We start from the raw sequence: 18,880 nt of genomic DNA, 5'->3' as shown, positions 1-18,880 counted from the left end.
CCTGTTTTCTGGTTGGCCTGAACTACAGTTTTGCAGTGTAGTGTAAGTTTGTTCATTAGTAGAACTGATTGAACTTTCTACAGCTTTTTGAAATATTCAACTACTTTTTACATGAAAATTATGAGAATTTTTTCATTATTATTTTATTTTACTTATTTATTTTGCTGGCTTGAGTCAGTTGAAATATTGTCAGAAGATGTGTTCACTGTTGTTCAGTCAACTATGGAATTTGTGTGAGTGTATTTAATGCACACACCAACTGGGTGTGGTTCACAACCCCATGTAGTGGCACCTAGCATACTCAGAGAAAGAATGAGTTTCCTCTACAGCCTTAGCTGGGAGCCAGCTAGGTTTTAGCTCAACCTGTAGCAGCTGCTGCTTTAAATTCCAGAGGTCCTATGTTCAAGTCCACCTGTTGGCAGCTATGCATGTGAGTCTACCTGCACAGCATTACTTATTTCTAGATTAGACTACTCTAAACATATGGAAATACACCTAATCTCATAGAGCTGGAAGGGACCTCCAGAAGTCATCAAATCTAGTCCACGACACTCACACCAGGACCTATCACTAACAGCTTTATTTTTTTTTCACTCTAATTGCCCCAGATCCCTAAATGGCCTCTTCAAAGAGTGAGATTACAACCCTGAGTTTAGCAGCCCAATGCTCAAACCACCAAGCCATCCCCACCTCCTCCACAGGGAATTTTTTTTCTCTCTCTACTCCATCTGCCACCTCTCTGGGGCACCCTAAGTAGAGTGCGCTGGTATGAATGTGTGCTACTCTTCAGAAACATTGATCTCCACTCCCTGATTACGTTCTCCATTTCTCTTCCCTTGCTGAAGGCTGATGCCTCCATGAAAGAGTATAGAGCCCCTCCCAACTAAGTACGTATCACCCAGCACAAGATGTGTCATGGTTCTCATTGGCTTTCCATTCATCTACCCATTAGTCAAGAGCATTTGACTGCCTAGCTAAAGGTAAACTATAAAGAAACTGGATCTGCGTCTAGGTTAGCTGACCTAAGATCCCAAATCTTTCCTCTCTTTGTGACTCATTTTATACTGAGGTTGTCTCCTTTACACAGACCCTCACGTGTCTTCCCCTCCCTTGTTGTCTCCAGTAAAGGTTGACGAAAGTCAGAAGAAGGATGTGGTGTTTCTGATTGATGGCTCAGATGGTGCTCGAAGTGGTTTCCCTGCACTGAAGACCTTTGTGCAAAGAATGGTTGAGAGCCTAGATGTCAGCCCAGACAAGGTTCGTGTGGCTGTGGCACAATACAGCAATGTCATCCAACCCATGTTCCTTCTGAATACCTACGCTGATAAAGCAGGTGTGATCAGAGCCATCCAGGCCCTGTCCATTATGGGAGGGTCTCCTCTTAACACGGGCACAGCCCTGGACTATGTCAAAAATAATGTGTTCATCAGCCAAGCAGGCAGCAGAATAGCTGAAGGTGTCCCTCAGATATTGATCCTGCTGACAACTGGCAAATCCAGGGATGATGTGCGAAGGCCTGCGGTAGACCTGAAGAGGGGCGGCATGGTGCCTTTAGGCATCGGGATTGGAAATGTTGACCCCTCAGAGCTGCAGACCATCTCTTACTCTCCAGACTTTGTGGTGACCATCTCCGACTTCGGTCAACTGGATCGCCTACAGCAAGTCATCTCAGATAAAGTCACGGGCTTCTCCCCAACAGACACAAGAATTCCAACCACCCTTCCGGAACTGACAACACCCAGTCCAGGTAAGATGTTGCTTTTTGGCAGCGGTGTCCGCAAAGTGATGCTCATACAAGTAAGAGTCAGAGACAAAAACAAACATTTAAACAACATTATGGGTGTGAGGCCCAAAGAGAAAGGCAAGGCATTCTCAAATAAAACTCCAGAAACAACCTCCTCTTCCTACCAACTTATCCTTTATTTGCCCAGTCAATTGACCTTGGGTTTGTGAGGATCTGTGTAATTACAGTCAGATATACAAATACAGGTAGGACCTCTCCAATCCGGCACTCACTCATCTGGGAACATCTGCAATCTGGCATGATTTTAGTTCACCACACATCCACTTATCATGTGTGTGGCCAAGTTTCCTGTGGTCCCATAAAGTTTGTTTCCAGCCACCAGCCCTGGCTCTCAGTGTTCTGTGCTGTTATTTGGCTATCATTTATCCCCTAAATCTCTTCTAAGAGTCCAGTAAGTAGAGATGTGTTGGTAATTCTGCTGGACAATATTGACCTCTGATAGTCTGGCAAATTCTCTTGTCTGGAATCGGTCAGATCTCAAGAGTGCCAGATGAGTGAAGTTCAACCTGTACATCTACAGGCCTCAATCCTGTCCTGTTGTCCATGTGAACAGACTACTAAGTTTACACAGTCCACTGAAGTCAAAGTGACATCTGGACCATAGTCCTACAATAAATAAATGGGGTGATATATTAGTTACCAATAACCAGGCAATTTCTGCCTCCAAAGAAAGTTCTATCATTTATATACGATACTGACACTTGCCTAAATGTTCAGCTTGCTGTTCTGATAAATACAATTTGTCAGACACTTGTAGTTCAGCAAGGAAAGTGATGCTCATCCGAAACCATGTATAAAAGCTGATCACCAGGGAACAAGCCTTTTTCTAGGCAATCCCAGCAATGGCAAAACCACTCTCAGATGGCAAGTGCAGAGTGATGTAAAGAGAGGAAATAGCACTGAACTCCCTTTCACAGTGGTTAGACCTCACTTTGCAATAGTTCCTCTGCTAGAGGGAATAGGGGTGGGGTTCCTCAGCTCCCTGCCTGCTCAGCCCCCTCCTAGCGTTTAGTTAGAAGACTCATTAGCAGGAGAAAAACCATCATTCTTCCACACATTGTCTAGAGGTGCACAAGAGGCCTTATTGCTTCTGTTTCCTAACATGGCCAAATGAGAGCTCCGACCATCTAGCACTCTGTGCACTGAGGTTAGCATGTGTTCACAGACAAATCAGGATACCTGTTTAGTAAAATGAGTGGCTCTTGCAAAGTGAGAGTGTGTGTGAGCACAACGGGGGGCTTGCAGGTTCTTGTCTCCCTTGGACTCTGCAAGAGGGAAGTCAGAGTTGTGTGTGAGGACTGCATCCTAGATTTCCACCTGATTTAATCTTAAACTTTGGTTTCATTGGAAAGCTGATTGCACCACCAGGCTGCTTGGTTATGGCCTCCCCAGAGGAGGATGTATTTGGGGTGCCTTCAACATGTTGCACCTTAGATCATTGAGTTATGTAAGTCTTGGGCCTATGTGCCTCACTGAACTCTTTCTCTTTTGACAGTGAGCCCCAAAAGAGATGTTGTGTTTCTCATCGATGGCTCCCAGTATGTTAGTGGTGAGTTCAACTCAATCCGTAGCCTGATCGAGCGGCTGGTGAACTCCATGGATGTGGGTTTTGATGCCACCCGGGTTGCCCTGATCCAGTTCAGTGATGACTCCAAGGTTGAGTTTCTTCTCAACACGCACTCCAGCAAGGAGGAGGTGCTGAGCGCTGTGAGACGATTAAGGATCAAATCTGGCCAACAGGTTAACGTAGGAGCCGCCTTAGAATATGTGTCGAAGAATATCTTTACGAGACCATCTGGAAGTCGCATAGAAGAAGGCGTCCCTCAATTTTTAATACTGCTCTATTCCCGCCCATCTTTTGATGAGGTAGATGACTCTGTACTCCAAATCAAACAAGTGGGTGTAGCACCTCTGACTATTGCCAAGAATGCAAATCCCGCAGAGCTGACAAAGATTTCTCTTAGTTCTGAGTATGTATTCCCAGTGAGAACCTTCCAGGAACTGGTCAACCTCGATCAGAAGCTGCTGACCCCGATTAGAACACTGACAACAGACCAGATACAGAGTCTCCTGGGAGACATAGCTCCTCCAGGTGAGATGGTTTAATTATGCATTGCTGTTAAAGTAGCTATTGCTAGAAGGGCAAATAACTTTCCATTCATTCTCTGCCAACAAAAGATTCCGCTTCCTCCCCACCCCCCCCCCCACCCCCCCCCCCCCCCCCGGCCACCCTTAAAAACAAACTTGGAATGTTTGCACAGTCAGGAGAATGGGGATTCATTAGGGATTTCCTGAAGATATTGACAGTTCACGCTTCTGGGCAAAATGTGCATTGCTTATCTTGCCTGGAGACTTCTGTAGTTAAAATGAGCATAAACCTGGGGCCAAGGGAGGTTAGGAAGATTTAAGGAAATAAAGGCTTAAAATAGTAATCAGACTACAGGAGATATATCCTATATGGATGCAACCATTTAAACTGACTGGTAAAACAAACAAAAAAAATGCAAACAAAAAGCACCATCCTCAAAAAGAAGTCAATTCCCATGCCTACAGGCTGGGTTTTCATTGTAGAGCACCTATTAGGGTCAAATATATCACAATTGCCTGACATGTGAGGCGTTTCATTTCAGTAACTTTCCTCTCTCTTTGATGCTTTTTTTCCCCTGCAGAATTGGAAGGCGATGAGCGGGACATCGTCTTCCTTATTGACAGCTCTGACAGCATCAGAACCGATGGCCTTGCTCATATTCGGGACTTCATTCTCAGAATTGTTCAGCAGCTGGATGTGAGGCCGAACAAAGTGAGAGTTGGTGTGGCCCAATTCAGCAACACGATTTTCCCAGAGTTCCTCCTGAGAACACACAAGACCAAAGATGCAGTTTTGCAAGCCATACGCCGCCTGCGGCTCAGAGGAGGGGCCCCACTGAATGTTGGAAGTGCATTGGACTATGTGGTGAAGAATTACTTTATTAAGTCTGCAGGAAGCAGAATAGAAGACCAGGTCCCCCAGCACTTAGTTCTCCTCCTTGGAGGGAGGTCCCAGGATGATGTGACTAGACCTTCTGCTTTGATTGCATCCACTGGGGTTAAAACTATGGGCGTAGGAGCAAGGAACGCAGACAGCATTCAGTTGCAGAGGATTACCGATGACCCTAGACTTGTTTTCACCATCAGAGATTTTACAGCACTCCCAACCATTGAAAAGAGGTTCTTCAAATCATTTGAGGAACCTCAAGAGCCTATACCCACATCTCGTCCAGATTATGTTCCTGGTCAGTCTTTTATTCATGTTGACATACAATGGGGGAAATCTTTGGGATGCAGCATGGGATAAACTTCTCAAACGTGAAGCTGTTTAGAATCAATGCATTGTGGTCCTTATTCTTTTCCTGGCATTGCAAGAAAGAATACTCACCAAAAGGACCTAGTGAAACTGGGAAAACAGTAGAACTTAGAATACAAACAAGATAGAAATATTCTGAGGGGGCATCTATGCTAGTCTGCAGCTTCGTCCAAAAAAGAAGCAGACCTGTAGCACTTAGGCTGCTTCTACACAGCAGCATTATTTTGAAATAATCCATTCCTGAATAGCTATTCTGAAATAGCTTATTTTGAAATAACACAGCTATACACAAGAATGCATTTTGAAATAGCACCCAGCTATTTTTAAATAGCGTGTCCAGACCATAGGCTACATCTACACTAGCATTCTTCTTTCAAAAGAGGCATGCAAATGAGGGAAATCGAAAAAGCAAATGAAGCACAGATTTACTTATCTGGTAGCTCATTTGCATATTCTTCTTTTGAAAGAGCTTCTTTCAAAAGAAGAAAAGCAGTGTGGACACGGCTGTTTCGAAAGTAAACCCCATCTTCGAAAGAATCATTCTTCCTAAAAAAAAAAAAAATAGGAAGAAGTGTTCTTTCGAAGATGGGATTTACTTTCGAAAGAGCCGTGTCTACACTGCTTTTCTTCTTTCAAAAGAAGTTCTTCCAAAAGAAAAATATGCAAAAGAGGTGCCAGATATGTAAATCTGCACCTCATTTGCATTTTCAATTTCCATCATCTGCATGCCTCTTTCAAAAGAGGAACGCTAGTGTAGACACAGCCATTGTGTCTGTTTCCAAATAGTGCCGTTGGAGGCCATTACAGCTTATTTCGAAACAGCGCTATTCTGTGTCTTAACAGCACCTATTCTGAAAGAGGCGTTATTCCTCCTGCAATGAGGTTTATGAAGTCCAAAATAACGACGCACTATTTTGAATTTATTTTGCCCCAGGTCAGATTGGCAGTGACCTTCATTTTTCACCTTCCTCATCAGCATGTGGGAGCAGACTCTTGCAGGATTATCTGGGTATCTCACTTCATAGTTTCCCTGGCATTGTGGTGGGCCTCATATGCTGATACACCTCAGTCATGCCTGTCCTTTGTGGCACATAGCCTCGAGTTTCATATGGGTAGTTGGCCTGATTCCTGCCCTCGGGCTCTTAGTGTACAGGTTCTGGGTTGTGACGATGGCTGCATGATACAAGAGGGCCAGGGCTACCGTAGCCCCTGCCTTTCTAAAGGGGGATGCTAATGAGCCACTTTGGCATATGCTAATGAGGCACTGTCATGAATATGCAGCACCTCATTAGCATAATGGCCACTGCGCGCATTTAGAAAGGACTGCTTTCTAAACACACAATGCTCGTGTAGACAGGGCCCTTTAGAAAGGAACCCTGCCCTGGATTTCGAAAGCCCCTTCTTTCCAAAATCAAATGGGAAGTGCTTTCGAAATCCAGGGGTCCTTTTGAAAGGCCCCTGTCTACATGAGCACTGTGCATTTCGAAAGCAGCCTTTTGAAACATGTGTGGGTGCCATTATGCTAATGAGGTGCAGCATATCCATGGAAGTGCCTCATTAGCATCTGCCGCAGTGGCTCATTAGCATACCCCTTCCGAAAGGCGGGGGCAAGTGTAGCCACAGCCGAGGTGAGGCTAGACTAGATGATGTGATAGTGCCCTCTAGCCTTAAACTCTATGGTTCCATCATAACTATTATGTTTTACAGCCCCTGTCTTTTGGGCATCAAAATTTCATGAGTCATTGAAAAAACATAAATAAAGCGTGGAAACAATAGCAAAACTTGACATTACTTCACCTCGGTCCTGCTCCAAAGTCTACTGAAGTTAGTGGAAAGACTTCCACAGACTTCCACGAGTGCTGGATCAGAAACAGTGTTCTCGCTAATGTTTTTCCCGTCCATGGATGGAATAAATTTTGTTATGTGCACCAAACCCTGTGGGGACATGCACCACCAATAGAAACACAAGCTGACCACTATGGGTGGCTGTGGGGGCTCTGCTAATCAGCTGAGCAGCACCTGAATCTCTCCTGGGCAGCTGCCCAAGTGCTCAGCTTAGAGGGAACACTGATCAGGACTGTAGTTAGAAGCTCCCTGAGTCTTAAAATAAAAGCAGGATGGACACTTATTTGGCACTTGGATTTCTGTTCCCCCATCTCCCATCTATCCTGTTATCTGCTCTGGCTTCACTCTGGCCTGTTTGCATGTTGTGTATGAATCATTGTTTTCATCACTTGCTTGTTGAGCATTTGCTTTGCTTGAAATTTCACTGGCACCCAGTAATGAATGACGCCCAGTGGTATCCTAATCTGGAACCTGGACGGACAGACCTCTTAATATTTGGGTCTAATAAACCCATAACCTTATGGTGCTCATCCAAACCATTTTAAATACATTTACCCTTTTCTCCATGTAGCTATTATTGCCTCTTTCAGTGAGCCTAACCTGTGCCTTTTGTGTTCTCAGCATATAATCTGCCGCCCTAAATGGCTGTCACAAAATGAGCATATGGATGCTCCTTCCTGTTGCAATGTTCTCTTTGATCCTAAGAGGTCATCTCTGCTTGATATTTTGCCAAATCCAAAATGGGGTCGCAGTAGATCTTGCAGAGCCTGCTTTGCTGTCTGGTTTCTTCAAATGTCACATTTCCAAGAGCTTTCCTGATTCATTGGTGCTTCAGGACACTGTCTCCAGCACAGACTGACAGATTCAGCCATGGCTTTAGCAGGCGAGCTCAAACCTGCAGAGCAGGAGCCAGAGCAGAGATGAGCCATGAGGAACCTGGGGCTTCATGTGCTTATATGAATCCCCCCAAAAGGGTGAGGTGTGAGATGGGGTTTGTGTCACATTGTCTATTCTGGCCACGATTTTACAAGTGACTAAGGAATTTGGGTGCTAGCATTTTGGGGGTGCCCAAAAGGAATGAGATTTTAAAGGGGGCCTGACTTTTAGAAAATGCAACAGTCAGCTGCTGACTGAAAATTAGTTTCCTCCAAGGTTGGCCACCAAAAATAAGGAGGCATCCACTCATTTTTGAGGAATTTGGCTTTCACTGAAACATTCTGAATCAGTCATGGTCTCATGGCTCATCTTATTCTCCAAAAGCAAGACGCTTTTCTCAATGAAATGCAGAATTATTTCTGTGTGCATCAAGCAGCCTTCGGCTGTCATTTAAGAATGGTCTGTTTGCCTCTCCTGTTTACAACAATGGGGGGGGGCACAAAGGATTTAACACACACCTTGTTTTTAACTGTTTCAGATGGCAAAAGGGAAGCGGACATCGTGTTTTTGCTGGACAGCTCCATCAATTTAGGGAGAGAGAGCTTCCAACAGGTTATCCAGTTTGTATATTCCATAATCGATGCTCTTTATTCGGACGATAAATCCATTAAGGTGGGTTTGGCTCAGTACAACTCGGATGTGACGGATGAATTTTTCCTCAAGGACTATACCACCAAGGACCAGATCTTAAATGCTATCAACCGAGTAATTTATAAAGGAGGCCGTGTGGCCGATACTGCAGAGGGCATTAAACACATCCACACAAAGCACTTTGTGAAGGAGGCTGGGAGTAGGGTGGAGGACAACGTCCCTCAGATTGCTTTTATCGTGACAGGCGGCAAACCTTCAGACGACGGGAAAGCTGCCGCCTTGGCCCTGACCAACTCACGGGTCAAGGTGTTTGCTGTAGGCGTAAAGAACATCGACCTGGATGATGTCAGCAAGCTGGCCTCGGACAGTGCCACGGCTTTCCGCGTGGCAAATGCCCAAGAGCTGTCAGAGCTGAATGAGCAAGTGCTGATTACTCTCGATGCCGTTATGGAAGAGAAGCTGTGTCCAGGAGTGACCGAAATGAGAGGTAAACACGATTGCTTCAAAACTGTTATTTTCATGTATAGTTCTATGGTTGTATCGTTGTATTCCTGTTCCCATGCTCTCTGCAGCTTTGCTCTCGCAAATCCTACTGCGTGATTGCAGTCTTGGAGAGTAGCTGTATCTTCACAAAACAAAGCCAGCTGTCCTGGACCACCTTAAAGACTAGCAATACTATTATTAGGTGATGAGCTTTCCTGGGAAAGACCCACTTCTTCAGATCTGGAGTATACTGAGAAAGAAAAATTGAGAGAAAATCAAGGAATCAGCTAAAAGCAGGGAAAGAAGAAGGGGCAGAGAGAAAAAAAAAAACCCTGTGAAGTGTCAGTTAAGTGGGATGCCTGCCATCACTGTGAATATAAAATATGGGGAAATTATCCTTGTAATGCGTAAGATAATTGAGATCTTTATTGTGTCTATGGTGATAGGTATCAAACTTGAAAATGAATTCCAAATCAGATGTCCCCCTTTGTAATCTGGTGTTAAAATCTCTTTGTGGCTGCAGCTTGGCCCTGGACTGTAATCTCTTCCCTAGATGGTAAGCTATCTGTGCCTAGAACCAGGCCATCCCATGCATTTGTGGAGCACCTATGACACATGGGGTGGGGTGTCACTGCAGTATATGCCAAATCACAATCCCAAGAGGCATTTTAAGGTAACAAACACTAGCACAGGCTCTTAGAACTTGGCAGAGAGCTCCAGAGGTCATCTAGTCCAGTCTCCTGCACTTAGAGTTGACTGTGTGTTGACTCTGACAGTATCTCCATCTCAAACTAGTTACTCTAGAATCTAATGTTCCCCTACAGATTTAGGCGTAACCTTATCTTTGTGCTGACAGTTAGTAAGCTTTGTGTCATGAAAACTAAGTAGTAAACTTAAAACTAACTGTCCACCATCCGTACGCACATTATGCCCATGAATTCAGCCTCGACAGGTGGATTTTGCCTTTAGATCCGAATTGCATTTAACTACAGATATTGGAGGGTTCAGGATTGTGGGGAGAAGAGTAATGAGCTTTATTTCTCTTCCCTTCACCCTCAGAGCACATTGTCACATTGTGGGATCTATTTCCTTGTCCTGTTCTCAAGAAATTGGTGGACTTGGTTTGGCTCTAGATAGACACAAAAGAAAGTACCATACAACTCATGAATCATTCTGTAGATAACCCAGTGGGACATTTGCCCATTGTCTATCTGCCATACATTGGCAGCTAAACATCCTCTGCCTGTCCATCATATTGACAAGTCCTTGAGTACAAGTGGCCCAAGACAGATACAGCACTTGGATGATAGACTAGGCACTGGTGGGTATAATTTTTAAAAGCCAGTCTGGAGCACAACTATTGCATGAAATATGTGACCGCAGCTTGGAAAGAGAGAGAATTATTTCTTGCTAGGAAGAATTCTCTTTTTGTCCCTTTGTGGATCAGATCAGTCACATATGGGCTGGACCAGCAGCTTTCTGAGGGACATCTCTATCCAGCCATTTGTTGGCCAGACAGTACATCTCCACTGAGCTAAACCCAACCCTGTAACTAAGCTGTGGCCCCTATTTGCTGAGCTCCGGGAGGTCCTGAGGAAAGCCCAGGGCCTGCTGGCTGAGAACAAGCCTTTTCAGACTGGGGAGATGATGTCCCCATTGCTGATGGTGACTGCTGAAGTCTCCCTGATTCAGGAGAGCTGCCAGCCCCTCTCAAAGAGGTGCTGTTCAATCCTTGCTTGAGAAAACATCTCTGAGCAGTGGTACTACCCCTCATCAGGACTCCCACCTGCCCTTTATGGGAGGGTAGTGGTAAAAGTCCCTCCGCGGTCATGTCTCCTGACTTCTTGTTGATCAGTGTTGCAGCTCATATATAGTATGAGGCATGCTCTGGTTTGGGTGGTTGCTTTTGGCTTCCTAGTGTGGGACAAGGGTTCAGTGTTTACTCTCCTATACTCGGGCGGGGGTGGGGGGTTCATTAACAAGGTGTGGGCCCTGCTGATGAGAAGGGAGTTGTATTCGAGTCCTTCCAATGGACATCCGAGGCTGCTTGGGGAGGCAGTAGGAGCTACCTATCTTTAGTGAGCTAATTGCATTCAGCCAAGCATCTCTTTTAATTAACTTCCCCCTCACCCGACAGGGTGCTTTCTGGCTAAGATAGGGGCCTTTGGTGAGAAAGAGTGTGAATCCATGCAATTTTGGGGATACCCTGGGGTGCAGGACAAGGAGATGACACCCCACGGCATTGCAAGAAAAGAAGTGGGGCTATCTGACCCAGATGCATGTTGGGGCCATCCTCTGCTCTTTGCCCATGCTGTCAGTGAGATGCTCAGTAAAGTGGTACCTCTGGATCCTCCATTGTCCCAGCTGACTTTGGTGGCCTTGTGAGTGTTTTGTGATCTTTATTTAGCACAACTGTTGGGAGATTCGTCCTCTGGGATGGATCTTGCCATGGTTACCCTGGCCTTTGTGACCCCCTGATTAGACTGAGAAACTCAGGTACCAAGGTGATGGGTTCAGGAGAAGAACCCAGATAGACTAGAATTGCCCGAATGCCCTTTGCACTGAAATACCCTTCAAGAGCATTTGAAAACAACAGCAGTTATTGAATTACCAACTCGCTTGGCTGCATCAGCTGCAAGGCTCTTGTGAAACCAGGGCTAGAAAGTCTGCATTTGCTTGTGGACGTGGTTGAGTGTTGACCCTCATCTATAAAGCTCTTGAGAGTGCGAGCAAGCAGTTGGAAAAAACACTTCTCTGGCAGGTGTCAAGATCAGCTGATGGGTTTTTCCCTTCCCCACCCTCTAAAGACTTGTTGAGGGTTGGAGGATATGTCTTTCAAGGGGAAGTCTTTCACCTTGGAATTTATTTAGTGCTTTGCTCTCAGACCTTGCAGCTGTTGACTTTGCTGGGACTCATTGTAACTAGGCACCAAGATTTGCAAATGAAAGGATACCAAAATAAATTGCCCCAATGCATTAAAAATACCCTAAAAACACAGTGTTCTAGATTCCTTACTGACAGTTACACCATTATTATAGGATTTTAGTTTCACAAAATTAATCCACTTTGGTAAGATTTCAGCAAAGTGCAAATCACTGAACTGCCAAGGGCCTCAAGTTGCATTGACGCCTTTTCACACGTCACTCACACGTACGTTCGAATAATCAGGGGAAACGTGCTCATTCATGTGACCATCTCTGACTTGCATAGGCCCTGCTCCACGCTGTTGAAGTCAGTGGAAAGCTCCTTTGACTTCATTTGGCTTTGATCAGGCCTATGGAGTAGTAGATACTCGAGTGAGTAATCCCATTGCATGAGACGCATGGAGATGGGGGAGAGAGTCAGGCACCTCCTCCTTCCCTCTACAGCTTGTATCAAAACCATTTGTATTTGCTCACGGGAGATGGCCTTTACCATGGCCCTCCATATTGGTGGCCTGAGGAGAAGCTGTGCCTTTCTGAAACAATTTCCCTCCCTGACTTTCCACTGGGCAATGCAGTTCTGTCCTAGCCTTTGGTTGATCTAGTAGCTCAATGCCACAATAGGGCCCTGGGCCAGGTCTTCCATGTGAGCAGGGGCTGCTTTGTCCCTTATTCCCGTCTTTCCCAGAGTGTGGCCTGTAGGCCACTGGTGTTCTGCTAAGGACAAGTTGGACATCTGCAGACAGCTGCCAGCTCACATGAGGCTGGCTGATCCTTGTTTCCTGGGGACTGCATGGATGCAGCCAGGCCAGGATGCATGCAGGAGCATTAGGCCATAAGGAGGGCACACCAGAGTAGCTGAACATAAACAACTGTTGGTGTTGCCTTGGGCTTATTGAAAAAATAGAAAGGAGACAGAGTGGGAAGGGGAGACTTCATGTCTTTATTTTGATGTGGTCCCTGCTGGGGAGAAGTTAGACAAGCCCATGATGCAGATAAGAAAAACATTTTCCACTTTAATCACATCTTTCAGCCAATGTTCTCAAGGTGCTTCACAGAGATTGATTGAACCTCACAATATTCCTGAGAAGTAGAGAAACACAGATGATGAAACTGGGGCCATCAGAGTCTACACCTACCCTACCCAATGATGTAAATCTGTTTGGTCACTAAACTGGAAAAAGAACCCAGGAATCCTGGCTGCCAGTGCCCTGCTTTAACCACTAGACTTTTCCCAGCTCTTGTTAAAGCTTTGCACTAATTCTCTCCAAGAATAAAGCAAGATGTGTAATTCTGTGCAAATCGAGGTAAAATGAAACTCCAGTTTTTGGTCACAAATTGGAAGTGGTAACAAATGAAAGGTGAAAATACTTGCTCACAGCAGGGCCAACAGCCACCATGGGCCCCGGAGCACAGTGAGAGGGGGGGCTAACTCTGCTACCTGAAAGGGGTGGGGCCATTGGTGGAAGGGGCAGAGCCAAGGGTGGAAGAGGCAGGGCCTACGCCTGAAGTAGCAAGCAGCGGCCAGAGCTCCAGACCCCTTTGAAATGCTGCTCCCTTTGCTCCCCCATCAGTAGGCCTGCTTGCTAACTACTAAATGATGAACAGGCTTTCAAAGAGGCAAAGCAAGATAATTTCCCCAGGCATCTAAGATACATATATTGCTCCACACATTCATTTTCTGTTCTGTTTTTACAGAAGATGAAGTCAAATTCTAAATAACAGCTACACAGAGCAAAACAGAGGCCCTCTCCCCAGTATAACCACTTTTTATTCATCATCATTATTAGTAGTAGCAGCAGAAGCAACTAGGGACCCAAGCGAGGATCAGGGCCCCATTGTACTTGCTGTCGTACAAATAGCACAAAGAGTGTTGCTGGGCCACGGACCCACAATCTAGGATGCAGACAATATTCAGCAGACAGATAAGCGGCTGCTCAGTGAAAAAAAATAAACATGAGCTATGAGTCTGCTCTGTTCTGAAGTTATCATTACTCTCCTCCTTCCCTTTGCCTTACTCTGTGTCTTGAATGACTCTATGTACTTTGCCTCTCCAGAATGCAAACTGGATGTGATACTTGGATTTGATGTCTCGGATGTCGGACCTGGGCAAAATATATTTAATTCTCAGAAAGCCTTGGAGTCCAAGGTAGAGATCATTCTGAACAGAATTACCCAGATGCAAAGGCTCAGCTGTACTGGCAACCAGAAGCCCACTGTGCGGGTGGCAATCATGGCACAGACCCCTACCGGAGCAGTGGAAGCCTTCGACTTTTCTGAGTACCAGCCTGAATTGTTTGAGAAATTCCAAGACATGGGCAACCGGGGTCCATATGTTCTGACGGCAGAGACGCTGCGATCTTACCAGAACAAATTCAGAACAGCTCCTGCGGACAACGTGAAAGTAAGTCTGGGTTCTCCCCTCCTTGCGGAGGTTTTCCTGTGGCCTTTGACACAGAACCCCATTTGGGGGAGAGTCTCTGCTGGTTTAAACAAGCACAGCTCCACAGAAATTAACTTTTCTCTGCCAGCTAGAATATCGCCCCACTGAAATGATGAGAGCGTGAAAGATTTCCTTGGCTATTCAGCATCAGATTCCCCCCATTCTTTCTTTACTTGGAATATTCCTGACTATATCTTAGTTTAATTGGTTCAAGTAGATTAATAAAGAAAGCATCCTTGTTAGAGCATCTTAACACCATTGTCTTGCTGCACATGAGTGGCATTTGAAAATATATTGTACGGATGCAACACTGTTGAGCATCACTCCAGTTAATATTTGTGAATACCATTTTGGGTTATTTTCTGAGCTGTAGCTATTACTAACTGGAAAATGTACATGTGAGTAACATTAATTGGCATGTAAAGCCAGACATCCATGCATCTGAAGGGCAGGAGGAATCGTAGGGTCAGCTAGGCTGACCTCAGGTGAAATGTGCACCTGAGGGAAGTATGTTATTGCAAGATTGGCCTGGAATGTTCTGGTGCAAGTCTGTGTCATTCCCCTGGAGGCAATGAAACCAGCTGAGAATCTGGCCAATTATTTCACTGCATGGCTGTACATGGCTTTGTTTCACAAGTGAGGCCTGAATTGAGTTTGTTTCTTTCTCAGGTGGTAATTCACTTAACTGATGGTGTAGATGCAAGAATGGCTCAGATGGAGGCTGCCTCAGCTGCACTGCACAGAGAAGGTAGCCTGTTAGCATGCCAAAACACCCATATTTCGGTTCTGCTTTGTGTTGCTCTGGGTTTCTGAGAGCTGAAGTGTGTGCAGGGTTTTGACAACTCTGTGGAGGGTGAGGTCAGAATTAAAGTGAATTTCGCACACACATGGTGGTTTTAATCCTTTTCCCCTTTGAGCAATGCTATGGAGGACATTCTGTGTATGGCCTGTAACACGCAAGCCCATGCTGAAGGGCTCCGATTTGAACCCGGACATCTCAAAGCCTGGAGCGAAAGGGTGTAGCTCAGGCCAGGAGCCACACATCCACTACTACTGGTACCTAAATATGGTGATGACTTTCAAAGCCAGAGAGAAGCAGGTGGACTATTAATCCCTTGTTTAGCCAAAGCCCTAAAATCATTCAAGTGAATGAACATATACACGTTTTCTTTAGATTTCCAGCTGAACAGACAGGATTAGATTTTTACAAGATTTAGGCTTCCAGATGTTGCTGGCACTTACATAAGAAATGTGCTCTGTTCCAATCCCCCAGGTGCAAAGGCGCTCATCTTTGTGGGGCTGGAGAGAACACCAAATTTTGAGGATGTGATGAAGTTAGAGTTTGGACGGGGGTTCACCTATAACAGGCCTCTCCGAGTAAATCTACTGGATTTAGATTTCGAACTGGCAGAACAACTTGTAAGTAACTTTATAAAGTTTCTATTCTGTACGAGCTGGCTCTTTGGCTGGTGAAAATCCTCCCTCCACAGAGCTCTGTGGATTTCCACGAGCTGTGGATCTGGCCCTATAAACTTGTTTGTGCTTTTCTGTGGATGCTGCAATAAATACCATTAAACCCTGACTTGCTTGTGTGAATTGCAGAGGACCTATATGCCAGTTCAGACCCCTAGAGTATTCAGCCCAACACGCCAGATGTGATGCCACAGAATGGGTCTATTATTTCCCTGTTCCAAGAAGCTAGGCCTCTGTATATGCAATTTGCTGCCTTATTGTACTTCTAACTCTTGGCTACCTAGCTCTCATTCCATGGCACCAAACCTGCAGTACTGCTTTGTAGGTTTCTTCCTCTGCATGGATAGTTGCCTTTGAGTTGTATTTCTGCTAATAAACTAGCTGGCAATTTTATTGTTTATCCAAATTTGCAGTCTCTCTAGAGCTCTTTGCAATAATTTCTTTCTCTTCTTAATTGGCTCTCTGCCCTTATTTTACCCTTCTCTTGCACATCATTAATTACAATATTAAATGAGACCAAATTTCATGCTAATCTTTGTGATGCTTCACTTGAACAGTTCTCTCCATAATCACTACCCCACTTTTCAGCACTGCCTAACATATTAGAGCTAGCTTTCAGTTTTCCTCGTTCTAATTCAATTACAATGAATTTTTGAACCTCTCTCATCTGGCACCCTCAGGACCTGACCAGTGCCGGACGAGAGAATTTGTTGGACCATGAAAGGTCAATATTGTCTAGCAGCATTACCAACACTCCCACTGCTTACTGCACTCTTAAGCTACGTCTACATGTGACGCCTACATCGAAGTAGCTTATTTCGATGTAGCGACATCGAAATAGGCTATTTCGATGAATAACGTCTACACGTCCTCCAGGGCTGGCAACGTCGATGTTCAACATCGATGTTGCGCAGCACCACATCGAAATAGGCGCTGCGAGGGAACGTCTACATGCCAAAGTAGCACACATCGAAATAAGGGTGCCAGGCACAGCTGCAGACAGGGTCACAGGGCGGACTCAACAGCAAGCCGCTCCCTTAAAGGGCCCCTCCCAGACACAGTTGCACTAAACAACACAAGATCCACAGAGCCAACAACTGGTTGCAGACCCTGTGCATGCAGCATGGATCCCCAGCTGCAGCAGCAGCAGCCAGAAGCCCTGGGCCAAGGGCTGCTGCACACAGTGACCATAGAGCCCCGCAGTGGCTGGAGAGAGAGCATCTCTCAACCCCTCAGCCGATGGCCACCATGGCGGACCCCGCTATTTCGATGTTGCGGGACGCGGATTGTCTACACGTGCCCTACTTCGACATTCAACTTCGAAGTAGGGCGTTATTCCCATCCCCTCATGGGGTTAGCGGCTTCGACGTCTTGCCGCCTAACGTTGATGTTAACATCGAAATAGCGCCCAACACGTGTAGCCGTGACAGGCGCTATTTCGAAGTTAGTGCCGCTACTTTGAAGTAGCGTGCACGTGTAGACACGGCTTTAGAAGACATTTAGGGGTAAATTACAGCTCAATAACAACACAGAACACTGAGAGCCAGAACTGGTGGCTGGAAACAAATTTTATGGGATCACAGGAAACGTGGCCACACCCTTGATAAGTAGTCATCCGGCTAACTAAACATACTGAATTATGGATATTGCCAGATGAGAGAGTTCTGGATTAGAGAGGTTCAGCCTGTAGTAAAATCCTGAGTAGAAATAGGTGAGACCTTTGGGATGGTTCACTAGCAGGAAACCAATAATTAAATTCACAAAGTGAATTGTTTGTCACAAACCAGACTATGGCCGTGTCTACACTAGCCGCAAACTTCGAAATGGCCATGCAAATGGCCATTTCGAAGTTTACTAATGAAGCACTGAAATGCATATTCAGCTGTTCATTAGCATGCGGGCGGCTGCAGCACTTTGAAATTGATGCGCCGGGGCTCCTTTTCGAAAGGACCCCGCCTACCTCGAGGTCCCCTTATTCCCACGAGCAGATGGGAATAAGGGGACTTCGAGGTAGGTGGGATCCTTTTGAAAAGGAGCCCCGTCAGGACGAGCAGCGCGGCAGCGACGCACGTCAATTTCGAAGTGCCGCGGCCGCCCGCATGCTAATGAAGCGCTGAATATGCATTTCAGTGCTTCATTAGTAAACTTCGAAATGGCCATTTGCGTGGCCATTTCGAAGTTTGGGGCTAGTGTAGACGTAGCCTACATTTCATAAATTCATTTGCTCTTTGAGATTGTTTCGTACAAATGACTTTCAGCCTGTGGCATGCCTGCGGCTTGCTCTCTAAGGGGTACATTCATGATATGAGCATTTCAGCAATGGGATTGGTCACTTAAATCATATGGCATTGGTTCCAATGAAAGTGGGGCATATCAAGGCCAACATAGCACTTAACTCTCCCATGAGTTGTTGCATTGGACCTCTGCCTGGGACGAATGTAGATCCTCTTTCCCTTGTTTATGTGAGCTAGTTGTATGAGTTACTTCCATTTCTGCCCGAGAAGGCGTTTGCTTGAATCTCCTCTGGGAGTCTGGCATTCGTTTTCCTTGGCCATTTGTATAAACACATCTCTGCCTGCATGTAGCTCTGGGAAAAGCAAATAGAAACGGTTGCAAATACAGTGGAGGGTAAAATTCCATTGAAAAGTGACTGAAATCCTTGGGAATGTCTGGCGCTGTTTCTGAGGCACTAAAACCCACTAAAACCTAGGTCGTTACCTTACACTGAAACCGTGCCATTAAATTGTTCAGTGTTCACTGGAGTATTGGGGGATGAAACAGGGGTCAACAACCTTTCCAAGGCGGAGGACTGAAATTTGACCTTTTGACCTCTCTGTACGGTCCGAGTGCCAGTGATATTTATAAAGTCTCTAATAGTCCTACTTACGAACAGCTTCATTCATAAATAAATGCAGGTGCAGAGCTTTGTCATTTAGGTGGTGGTTGTAGCATTCTCTGGTCTTATGTTAATCCACAGGCGGCCTGGCTTTGCGCCAGCTCCTGGCTGCGTGGGGGAGGAGGGGTGGGGCTGAGCTCCCAAC

The 18,880-nt window shown here is 45.6% G+C and overlaps 1 protein-coding gene across 5 annotated transcripts in view; it reads left to right on the top strand.

Moving 5' to 3' along the window:
• COL6A3 (collagen type VI alpha 3 chain) overlaps nt 1-18,880 on the top strand; it is a 113,670-nt gene that overhangs the window by 46,208 nt on the left and 48,582 nt on the right. For all 5 annotated transcript variants that reach the window (XM_075001909.1, XM_075001908.1, XM_075001907.1 and 2 more), the window contains 7 exons: nt 1,124-1,747; nt 3,300-3,896; nt 4,474-5,076; nt 8,407-9,006; nt 13,981-14,327; nt 15,036-15,114; nt 15,640-15,785. In XM_075001909.1, coding sequence (XP_074858010.1) covers nt 1,124-1,747; nt 3,300-3,896; nt 4,474-5,076; nt 8,407-9,006; nt 13,981-14,327; nt 15,036-15,114; nt 15,640-15,785 — 2,996 coding nt within the window. The remainder of the gene's footprint in view (nt 1-1,123; nt 1,748-3,299; nt 3,897-4,473; nt 5,077-8,406; nt 9,007-13,980; nt 14,328-15,035; nt 15,115-15,639; nt 15,786-18,880) is intronic.

This window comes from Carettochelys insculpta, chromosome 8 (genome assembly GCF_033958435.1).
Source record: "Carettochelys insculpta isolate YL-2023 chromosome 8, ASM3395843v1, whole genome shotgun sequence".
NCBI lineage: Eukaryota > Metazoa > Chordata > Testudines > Carettochelyidae > Carettochelys > Carettochelys insculpta.
This window is presented reverse-complemented; position numbering and strand designations above follow the sequence as displayed.